The sequence below is a fragment of the Peromyscus leucopus genome, chromosome 1, assembly GCF_004664715.2.
Source record: "Peromyscus leucopus breed LL Stock chromosome 1, UCI_PerLeu_2.1, whole genome shotgun sequence".
NCBI classification, from domain to species: domain Eukaryota; kingdom Metazoa; phylum Chordata; class Mammalia; order Rodentia; family Cricetidae; genus Peromyscus; species Peromyscus leucopus.
In genome coordinates, this window is record NC_051063.1 from 164,277,286 (window position 1) to 164,288,879 (window position 11,594).

Below are 11,594 nucleotides of genomic sequence, written 5' to 3' on the forward strand. Positions count from 1 at the left end.
AAATGCACACATAATAAAAATAAATCTTAAACTTAAAAAATAAAGACAGAATATGAAAACATCAACTGTTTTGTCAAAAGAAAAAATGTTGGGCACAGTGGCATAGAAGGGGGTCACCACCGCCCGACCCTACATATATTTTAAAAACAATAAAAACACATCTTTAGGGCTGGAGAGATGCTCAGCAGTTCGGAGCATTTGCTGTTCTTGCAGAGGACCCAGGCTTGGTTCCCAGCACCACACTGGTGCTCTGGTTCATAGGTTCACACTGTCTGTGGGTATACATGTGGCGCACCTCCACATGCATGTATGTGGACAAAACACTCATGCACATAAAATAAAATAATCTGAAAACATAAAAAAGTCGCGGGCCAGGTCTGGAAAGATGGACTCAGTGGTTCAGAGAATTCGCTGTCCTTTCAGAGGACCCAAGTTTAGTCCAGCAGCCATCAAAGCAGCTCACTAGCACCTTTAACTCCAACTCCTAGGGATACAACTCCAGGATCCTCCAAGGCGTTCCATACTGTGCATACATGCACACACACTCACACACATACATACACACATGCACACACTCATACATATACACACATGCGTACCAGGTGTGTGTGCCTATAATCCCAGTACTTAGAGTCAGGAGGGCTATTGAAACCTCTATGTATGTCTTGGCTACTTAGCAAGTTCCAGGCCTGGGCTACGTAGAAGACCCTGTCTCAAATAAGAAGGAAGAGGAAGGCAAGAAGAGAAGGAGGAGGAGAAGGGTGGATGAAAGTTGGATATAAGGAGGATTAAATGGATAGATGTAGATGTTTTTCTTTGTGAGGCAGTGTGTGTGTGTGAGAGAGTGTATGAGTGTAATTTATTAATGATGTTAGGTGTTTTGGTGCATGAAAAGAATGACATCTGAATGCAGGATTGGATGAATGAATAGATGGATAAGCAGCTGGGTAGATGAAGCTAAGTGGACAGGTTGGGAATGAATGCTTGGACATTAAGAAAGTTAGAAAGATAAGAGGTAGGTGTCTGGATGGATGGGTGGGTGGGTGGATGGATGGATGGATGGATGGGTGGATGGATGGATGGATGATTGGGCAGGTGGGTGGGTGGATGGATGGATGATTGGGTGGGTGGGTGGATCGTTGGATGGATGGGTAGGTAGGTGGATGGATGGATGGGTTGGTGGGTGGGTGGGTGGATGGTTGGACTTATGGTTGGCCTCATGAATGGAGAGAATGATGATAGTTCAGATGATGTCCTACCTTTATCTCCGCTGCTGTGAAAAAATACCCTGACACAATCACCTCAGGAGGAAAGGGTTTTCAGTTCACAGCTCCAGGTCTTGGGAAAGTGGAGACAGAAACTCCATCTTGAGGCAGCTGATCACATACATCCATAGTCAAGAGCAGAGAGAAGACAAAAGCCTGCTTGTGTTTGCTCCCTCTCCACACATGGGCAGTCCAGAATCCCCTGCCTAAGGTATGGTATCCCCCGCAGTGGGCTGCTGTGGGAGGGTCTGTATGTCAAATGTGTTGCTCTGATTGGTCAATAAGTAAAACACTGATTGGCCTGTGGCCAGGCAGGAAGTATAGGCGGGACTAACAGAGAGGAGAATTGAGAGAACAGGAAGGCGGAAGGAGACACTGCAGCATGTGAAGATGCTGGTAAGCCACAAGCCATGTGGCAAGGTATAGATTTATAGAAATGGATTAATTTAAGATGTAAGAACTAGATAGCTAGAAGCCTGAGCCATTAGGCCAAACAGTTTAAATAATATAAGCATCTGTGTGTTTATTTTATAAGTGGGCTGTTGAACTGCCAGGGCTTGGCAGGACCCAGAGAGAAAACTCTCCAGCTACAGAGGGCTGTCTTCCTACCTCAATTAACATAATAAAATAATCCCCAGACAGGTCCACAGGCCAAACTGATTTAATAAGCCCTTGTTGAGACTCTCTTTGCAGATGATTGCAGATGTGTCAGGCTGACAATCAAAACCACCACAGGCCAGGTGGGGTGGCAGACGCCTTTAATCACAGCACTCAGGAGGCAGGCAGATCTTTTTGAGTTCGAGGCCAGCCTGATCTACAAATTGAGTTCTGTGTTGGGGCCACAAAGGGAGAGTTTTTTTAAAAAAAAGTGCAAAAACTAAACATCACAGGTGGGTAAGCGGGTAGATGGCTGGAATGATGGGAAGCCAGACCACATTCCTAGTTCTGAAGTTTGTAGGCTACGGAACCTTGGGCAACTTCTTCCTCTCTTTCTCACTCTTTCCCCCTCCTCTCTTCCTTTCCTCCTTCCCACCCTCCTTTTTTTCTTCCTCTCTCTATTCTGAGATAGGCTCTTACTCTTAGCTCAGGCTAGCCTCAATGTGACTATAATCCTACCGTCTTATTCTCTTAAGTGCTGGGATTGTAGGACACTCTACTCAGCATTTTTTTTTTTGAGACAGGGTGTGGTGTTATATTGTTTGTAATCTAAGAAATAAAACTTGCTTGAAGATCAGAGCAGGCCACAGTCACCACCTCTTACCTCACCAACTCCTCAGTCTGACAGAGGAAGATTCTGTCTCCACAAATCCTCGAACTGAATGCCCCTGAGTCCTCAGCCAAAAGAGCTCTGAACTCCTGTCTCCTCCTGCCTTATATTCCTTTCTCTGCCCAGCCATACCACTTCCTGTCTCAACGTTCCTAGTGCTGGGATTAAAGGTGTCTGATCCCAAGTGCTGAATTACAAGTGTGTGCCAGCACTGCCCGGCTCTGTTTCACTTTTAGACTGGATTAATCTCATGTAGCCCAGTGTGGCCTTGAACTCACAGAAATACAGACGGATCTCTGCCTCTGCCTCCTGAGTGCTAGGATTAAAGGTGTGTGCCACCATGGCCTGACCTCTGTGGCTAACTCTGTGGCTAGCTCTGTCCTCTGATCTTCAGGCAAGTTTTATTTCTTAGATTACAAACAATATATCACCACATTTCCCCCTTTTTTGTCTAAAATAATAAAAGAAGGTTATAACTAATATAAGAAAAACTATATACAATAAGTACAATAACTATATACAATATATACACTCAAGAATTACATTAATAACGTCCAGTCCATTAACAGTTGACAAATTCAGAGAAAATACTCCATTATTTATTATATTTTGACAAATCCAATGTGTTCTTCCTAATTCACTTTCTATCCTAACTTGTATTACCACCAACAGGGTCTTGTTATATAGTCCTACACTATGTAGCACAGGCTAGCCTTGAATCCCCACCCCGCTTCTGTCTTCCAAGTGATGGAGCTACAGCAATGTGTTAGTATACCTAGCTTGGCAATTTGCCTATTTTCCTTCCCTCCCTTCATTTCTGTGACAGAGTCATGTAGCCCAGGCTAGCCTCTGACATACTATATAACTAAGGATGATCATGAACTTCTGAACTTCCTACCTTCACTTCCTATTAGAAGCATGAACCACCACACTCAGCTTTTTGTTAATCCCCCCACCCCCCATTCCCGCCCTCCGGCCACCCGCCCTCACACACTCTGCCTGTTTCCTCATCTGTTATGATGAGTGAATGATAGCAGTAGTTCCTAATCTTGGGATTTGGTGTGAGGAGTGAATGGATTGATACACATAGAGTCAGGGCGTGGAGCATACCTCTGTTTGTTGTAGTGGGGAGGAAGATGGGTAGGTGTCTGGAAAAACAGGGCAGGATGGAAGCCCCCGGAGCCATGGGGGAGGTGAATGAATCCCACGCTCACACAGAGACCCCTTAGACGTTTTATTAGGGCTTAGACAGAACTGGGGGGTCTTTCGTCTTCCCCAGGAGGAGCTCAGATCTGGACATAGGACAAGGTGATGTCACCTTTGATCTCCAGCATGTCTATCCTCTGGAACGCTTGGAACCGATGTGAGTAGTCAAAAAGGTGCTGGCCGTTGGCGAACACTTTGAATCGATCGGTGCCGCAGCGGATTGACAGCTGTGGGGGAGGGGAGAGGTAAGGCCCAGCAGGACCCGGGTCTGTGGGAGGCGGGGCAGGGACCCCCCCCACACTCACATCAAAGAACTGCCCAGGGCCAAATGGGTTGTAGCTGATCTTCCTCTCCTCGGAGCCCCAGGAACCATTCATAAAGCTGTTGCGAACCACGCCCTCACCCATGCGAGGGTTGATGTGGAGAGCTATGTCCCCGGACGACCCCACCTTGAAGTTGATGATAAAGCTGAGGACAAATGAGATGTCGTCAAGGGGGGGCTGGGGTCTTGACCTCTGGGGAGGAGGGGGAGGGCTGGGGTCTTGACCTCAGGGGAGGAGGGGGAGGGCTGGGGTCTTGACCTCTGGGCCTGAGGGAGGAGGGCTGGGGTCTTGACCTCTGGGGAGGAGGGCTGGGGCCTTGACCTCGGGGCCTGAGGGAGGAGGGGGAAATTCCCACACCAGCCTGGGTGCTTACTTCTTGGCTGTGGGAAGTATATAACCCTTGACGATGATGGTCCTTCGGGCTATAAGCCCCCCATGCAGGGTCCCCACATATGGCACAGGCTGTAGAAAAAGAACATGGGTCCCATCCAGTCTCTGACTAGAGAAGCCAGGTGCAAGACCACATTTTCACAGGGAAGCGGCATTTTGCCTGTGAATTGTCCCCAACCACGTCTCCCCCGAACCCTGGCCACCGACTGCATCTACTCTCACCTCCCACCCCCAAACCTCGGCCCACATGCAGTCCACCCTTTCTGGGCTCCCCACATCCCCTGCTTCTCTTCATCCCCTAGTCCCTGGAACACCATACCGGATTGAAGGTTGGGGGTCCCGCCATGACCTGCAAAGGAAGAAAGGGAAGTCACTGTACAATATTTGACAAATATCCGACATGTATCCATCCCTCTCCCCACCCCCCACATGCCCACTATGCCCCTCCCACTTACGGGCAGGCTGCTCATCTGTGGAGGGTAGTGCCCAGGACCCTACAGGGTGGACAGACGGAAGGCAAAGTGGTGAGGAAATGTAGAGTCCTTCGACTGTCCCCCACCCAGTCTCCTCTGCCATTAATCCTCCACCTCTGGGAGAGCCTGCCCACCCCTCAGCAGGTACTTACAGGTTGAGGTGGGCTAGCCATATGTCCCTGTGGGCACAGAGAGAAGGAGGTCAGGGTTGGGAGCCTCAATTCTGGACTGGAAAGCGTTGAGGAGTGTAGCTCGGGGCAGCCCCTCAGGTACGTGGATAGACCCTGCTGAATTTGGGGACCACCAGAGCCTCGGCGGCTTTAGGGCAACACCTGGTAAATTCTGTTCTTTGTTCCGCCTTCCACAGCCTTGTATTAGCCCCTTCTGCCCCAGGCCCCCCATTCAACCCTTGAAGTTCCCTAGCCTAGGATAATCTAGAAAGCAGGATTCCAGAGGCAAATGGGGCCATCGGTACTTCTCTCCAGGCCTGTGAGGACCAAAGTCCTGTCATCCTATCTCCAGCCATCACTGGCCTGCTTCACACACCCAACCCTAGAGCAAGCCAGAGCGGGAGTCGGCCCAAGTTCCTGTCTCCACCAGGCTCCCCCGCGCTTGTTCACATCCCTTCCAGTCTCTGCGGCTCAGTCTCTCCTGGAGCCGCCATGCTGTGCAGGTGACTGACTCTCTCCAGAACACCTCCACAGCCTCATCGGCCTCTTTTCATTTCTCTGGGTAGCCCGGGCTGTCCTGGAACTCACTCTGTAGACCAGGCTAGTCTTGAACTCAGAAATGCCCTGCCTCTGCCTCCTGAGTGCTGCAATTAAGGGTGTGTGCCACCACTGCCCTGCTCATCATCCTTGTTTTTATTGTTTTCTCATCTTTTTAATTAACTCCTGTTCTGAAAGCCCTTCAAATCAATCAATCATCAATCTGTCTCACCACCACCACCACACATATACAAATACAGACACCAGGGTCTTGATATGTGGCACGGGCTGGTCTCCAACTTGCAGTAAACACCCTGTCTCAGCCTCCTGATGCTGGGGTTACAGGCAGGAGTCACCATACAGGGCAGACTCCATATTTGACGTCAGCACCCCCACCCCATGACTGTGTGGCTGTAACTTGTTCCTTCTCTCCTTTGGATGACGAACTCGTCATTTTGATTCACTGACTTGTTGAAGAACAGGTTGATTGATTTTATTTTATTTTCAAAATGTTTATTAAATGTATGTGTATGTGCCTAAGTACATGCCTGTGTACCATGTGTGCAGAGCCTGTGGAGGTCAGAGGAGGCTTCAGATTCCCTGGACTGCAGTTACAGATGCTTGTGAGCTACCACTTTGAGTGCTGGGAACTGAACCCAGGTCTTCCTGGTCTTTTTAAGACAGAGTCTCACTATATAGACTGGGCTGGCCTTGTACTCACAGAGATCCCCCTGCCTCTGCCTCCCGAGTGCTGGGATTAAGTAAGTGCTCTTCATTGCAGTCCCTCCCTCTAGCCCCCAGACTGACAGCTTGGACTCTCAGGCTTTTGTTGCTTAGTTGGTTGGTATTGAGAAAGGAACTCAGGAACTCATCCCACACCCTAAGCTAGCTTACTCCAGCTGAGCCAGGGCCCCAGCTCCTCACTGGGGGGCTCCAGGCAGGGGCTCCACCACTGGGCCACACCCCAGCCCCTCACTGGGGGATTCTAGGCAGGGGCTCTACCACTGAGCCACACCCCAGCCCCTCACTGGGGGGTTCTAGGCAGGGGCTCTACCACTGAGTCACACCCCAGCCCCTCACTGGGGGATTCTAGGCAGGTGTTCTACCACTGAGCCACGCCCCAGCCCCTCCCTGGGGGATTCTAGGCAGGGCCTCCACCATTAAGCGAGCTTCAACTTGAGACTTTTGGCAGTGGCGTGCTACTTTATCGCAGTGGGTGTGTGCTGGAGGCTCCTCGTAGGCTGTGTACTTGGGTGTGGAGCTTCTAGGACACTGGGACTCAAGTTTGCTTGGCCTTCAGATCTAGCTCTGTTGGCCAATTTCCAAGGTGATTGCACCAAATTACTCCCTGAACAGCCATATGGTAGCTGTGCTCGCTGATCCACATGCCTGCAAAAGGACACACAGTATCGTGCCATGCTTTGTGCCATCACAACCCTGATGGGTATGCAGTGACAACGCACTGTGGCTTTGTGCTTCCTGGGTGACTAATGTGCCAGGCAACCTGTCCTGAATCTCTTTGCTAGTCCTGAACTCTTTATCTTCTAGTCTTTTCTTGTCTCACTTTCTGACCCCGTTTCTGACCTCTTCTTCCTCCTGGAAGCCCTTGATTAAGCCTTGATTAAGTCAGATTGTTCCTTTAGCAGCTCAGAGCTCCTTGGTATAACCCCACCCCTCTGCCTGAGGCTCCTTATTGGATCCTGACCCTCTCTCTGCCCACATCCCCTCTCACGGTCTTGACCATGGAGCCATGCCTGTCTGGTCATGTGTCTATCTTGATCACCGCAGGGTCCCCAGGCCCACCAGTCCGAGGGACTAGAGGTGGGCACATAGGCAGTGACGAATGTGAGAAGGGGTCCTTGAAGCAAGTGAAGAGACCTTCCGTACCGGATACGGGGCTGGGGCAGATTGGCCTCCCAGGAAGTTGATTGACTGGAGTTCCAAGTCTCCATCCACATGCAGATGGTTGACCATCTGTAGCGGCAGCCGGTGCCGATATTCATAGAAGGGATTTCCATTTACCACGACCTGGAGGCCAGAGAGAAGGTGTCACACATCAGCACCCTGACACAAGGGATTGTGAGAAGGTGGAAATGGGTGTGTATTTATTTATTTAGCGTGTATGTGTGTGCATGAGTGTTCAGGTATGTGCAGGTGCACGTGTGTGCACGTTTATGTGGACGCCAGAGGTCAGCTGTGAGTGTTGTACTCAGAGCCATCCATCTGCCTTGTTTATTTGAAACAGGGTCTCTCTGGAACCTGGGAGCTGTCCGTAGGCTAGGCTGGTGGCCAGAAGCCCCTGATCCTCCTGTCCCTGCCTCCCTGGAGCTGGGACTGTGAGCATGGCCCACAACCCCCAGTTCGTTATTAGGAAGGGCTGGAACTCAGGTCCTCAAACTTGCGTAGGCACCACCTTAATGACTGAGTCACTTCCCCAGCCTCAAGGGATCTTCTCCCCCATCCCCAAGAGACAGGGCTTCTCTGTGGAAAGTCCCCACTGTCCTGAAACTCACTCTGCAGACCAGGCTGGCCTCAAACTCACAAAGATCACCTGCCTCTGCCTCCTGAGTGCTGCTGGGATCAAAGGCGTGAAATCTTAAATTAAAACTGGCAGTGGTGGCGCACGCCTTTAATCCCAGCACTCGGGTGCAGAAGCAAGCGGAAATCTGTGAGTTCAAGGCTGGCCTGTTCTATATAGCAAGTTCCAGGATAGCCAGGCCTATAGAGAGAGATCCTGTCTCAAAAAAAAAAAAAAAACAAACAAACCAAACAAATGAAACAAACAAACAAACAAAGTGGTAAAAGTCAAAGGAAGGCTGGGAACGTGGCTTAGTTACGGAGAAAGCACTTTGCACTCACAGTGTGCACCAGGCCCTAGAGTCCATGAGCAGGGTAGATGGCAGGGAGACCAAGGGTGAAGGGGGGCTGCAGGGAGGAGGAAGGCTACAGGAAGGGGGAGAGCTGCAGGGAGGGGGCTGCAGGGGGGCTGCAGGGAGGAGGAAGGTTACAGGAAGGGGGAGGGCTGCAGGGAGGGGGCTGCATGAAGGGAAGGCTGCAGGGAGGGCTGCAGGGGGGGCTGCCGGGAGGGAGGGCTGCAGGGAGGGAGGGATACAGGGAGGGGGGGATACAGGGAGGGGGCTGCCGGGAGGGGGGCTGCAGAGAGGGGGGCTGCATGAAGGGAAGGCTGCAGGGAGGGGGGCTGCAGAGAGGGGGGCTGCAGAGAGGGGGCTGCATGGAGGGAGGGCTGTATGGAGGGGGGCTGCAGGGAGGGAGGGATGCAGGGAGGGAGGGATGTAGGGGGGGGGGCTGCAGGGAGGGGACTCAGACCTTGTAGTAGTCAGACATGACCATGAACACCAGCTCGAAGTGTCTGCCCCTCGAGAAAGGCATGCTCATCTTCTTCTCCTCTTTGCCCCATTGTCCGTTCTGCTTCGTGTTGAAGACCACCTTGTCCCAGCCGTCAAAGCGGGGATTGAAGTGGAAGGCGATGTCTGCCCCCTCATCCTGCCCCATGGTGAAGTCCACGCGGAACCTGGCGGCATACAAAGGGGCGCGTCAGCGTCTGTGGCCGGTGCGTGAGGTCTTCTGTGGAAGCTCTGACTCCGTCCTGGAGCCGCCCCGACCCAGCTCCCGGGCAGGCAGGGACCCTGAGTTCCGTGGGGCTGGGTCTTGTGGCTCCCCTCGTCCCTGCTTCTCCTTCTCCTCTCCCCAGAGTCTCCTCAATGATCAGACTTCCTTTTATCATTTTTTTCTTTGGGGGCTGGTGGTGGGGGATGATGTAGGTCAGGGCTCACTCTGTAGCCCAGGCTGGCCTCTGACTTGTCATCTTCCTGCCTCAGCCTCAGGAATTCTGGGATCACAGGCATGCAGCACCTGAGGACAGGATCTTTGTTCCCATGCAGACCCTGTTCTCAAGGGAACACCAAATAAAGACGCAAGACCTGGGGGCTGGAGGAAACCTCAGCTGGTGCCTGGGTAAGCACGACAAACCCGTGCGGCGCATGCTCACTGACCAGCCAGCCTGACCAACAAGCTCTGGGCCCTGTGAGAGACTCTGTCCCCAAAACAAGGTAGATAAACCACGTGTGTTGGCTCACGCCTTTAATCCCAGAGACAGGCAAATCTCAGTGAGTTCGAGGCCAGACTGGGCTACATAGCAAGTTCCAGGCTAGCCAGGGCTACACAGTGAAACCCTGTCTCAGAAACAAACAAAGCAAAAGAAACAAAAAACTAAGTGTGACTGAAGTGACACCTAAAGTTGACCTCTGGCCTCCATATGCGCGCGCACACACACACACACACACACACACACACACACACACACACAAAGGTGGATGGTGCCTGAGAAAGATACCTCAGGTTAACCTCTGGCCGCCACACACACATATGCATTCACGCATGCGTGTGCGCGCGCGCGCGCGCGCGCACACACACACGTATGTACACTCTGCACACACATGCACATTAAAATGATAAGGAGACAACATGGGGAACTTAGTTCAATAATTCCCACGTTGAAGCTCGAAAAGAGCCAAGCCTCAGAGGAACTGCTCTCTTTGGCACATTGAAACCTGACAATCAGCCCATTTTACAGATGGGAAGCTGAAGTACAGAGATGTCCAGTACTCGCTCTAAATTACACAGTGGCCGAGTGTCCCCACCCCCACGGGGGTGACTTAGACTCTGAGCTTGTGATCTGAGTTCACTCTCTCAAATCTGTCAGGGTGTTATCCCAGCCATGGGGCCACCTCTCCCGGTGACCCCTTCCTGACCTCTTGGCCAAACTTGACAGGACTCACTCAGCCCTGTACTCTACGGGACCTCCATCACTTCCTTCCTCCACCTCCTGGACTGGGGTCTCCCTGTTCATTTTGGTCCCCATAGGCCATTTGTACCCCACAAGCAGCCAGAGGGACCCCGTGAACACCAGCATCCCAGCATGCTCCCAACTGTGCCTGGTGCCAGAGTTAGGAAAGGGAGAAAGCCCTCCCTGGGGTGAGCCGGGGTGGGGTGGGGACTGTCTCACCGTTTCATGTTCTCTTTGGCTACTCCTTGGACGTAAACGGACATTCCAACATTGAGGCCACCTGGGATGGGCCTCTTGTAGGGCAGAGTCTGAAGAAGGAGCCAGTTCAAGAGCCTCAGAGGCCGCCTGCCTGTCACAGCCCTTCCCCGTCACCCCAAAGACCCCCAGTCCCTTAAGCAAGGGGGATGAAACTAGGGGTGAGGGGCTGGAGATGTGGCTCCGTAGAAGAATGCTTGCCCAGCATGGCAAAGGGGGGTGGGGGGCACGGGGTTTGGGGAAGAGCAGGTGTGGGCTCAGGTGGGCATCTCACCGGGTTGTAGGTGGGCTGGTAGCCTGGTGCTGGGACAAATGCCATCTTGAGGGTCTGAGCTGACAGCTTGTCCTGACAGAAGTGAGGGACTGTGGGGCGGTGGCCGGCTGCAGGTGGCCCTTATACCAGAGGGAGTGGCTGCGGGAGAGTTCACGAAGTCTCTGGTGGGGATCTCTAGGGCACACCCTGGCCTCCCGGCCTGGGGGGATGCTGCCCCTCCGAGGTCCCCCACTAGGAGGAAGTGTTCCAGGACTTTGACCTCACACAGCTTTATCAGAACCATAAAACCCTGCCTTGGGGACTGTTGGCTGAGGGAAGGGGAGACCAGCTGGGCGGGGCAGGGGCTGGGCCACAGCAATACCTGGACAGGTGGCCAGCAGAAGCAAGCCAGAATGGCGGGGGAATGCCGTGTACCTCCTGACCCTGCACACTCCAAGACAGGGCCTTAGAGCACGCACAGCTGGGGCCACAGGTTCTGGGATCCAGTTCCACCCTTGCCCATTCCGGAGCCGGCACCTCACTCTGTTTGCCCATTTGTCAAGTGGAGGAAATGACAGCATCCACCTTTGAATCCTTGGAATGAACAGCAGACAGTGGTTGGACTGGGGACCCAGGCAGGAGAATGGC

General features: G+C 52.4%; 1 protein-coding gene across 1 annotated transcript; it reads right to left on the reverse strand.

The window, feature by feature from the left end:
* Positions 1-3,742: 3,742 nt before the first annotated feature.
* Lgals4 (galectin 4) lies at positions 3,743-11,175 on the reverse strand. Its single transcript, XM_037204336.1, has 10 exons — positions 10,968-11,175; positions 10,658-10,746; positions 8,959-9,163; positions 7,519-7,659; positions 5,077-5,103; positions 4,907-4,945; positions 4,771-4,800; positions 4,435-4,523; positions 4,044-4,206; positions 3,743-3,965 (listed from the first exon to the last, which is right to left on the reverse strand). The coding sequence occupies exons 1-10, from the start codon at positions 11,010-11,012 to the stop codon at positions 3,819-3,821; spliced, it is 975 nt and encodes a 324-aa protein (XP_037060231.1). The 5' UTR covers positions 11,013-11,175; the 3' UTR covers positions 3,743-3,818.
* Between the last annotated feature and the right edge of the window lie 419 nt (positions 11,176-11,594).

Excerpts from the sequence above, each read along its gene's own strand:
- Lgals4 (XM_037204336.1), bottom strand. The coding sequence starts at position 11,012 with ATGGCATTTGTCCCAGCACCAGGCTACCAGCCCACCTACAACCCG. Across the intron at positions 9,164-10,657 it reads GCCAAAGAGAACATGAAACG|GTTCCGCGTGGACTTCACCA; the intron begins GTGAGACAGTCC and ends GTATGCCGCCAG. Across the intron at positions 7,660-8,958 it reads TCATGTCTGACTACTACAAG|GTCGTGGTAAATGGAAATCC; the intron begins GTCTGAGTCCCC and ends TCTGGCCTCCAG.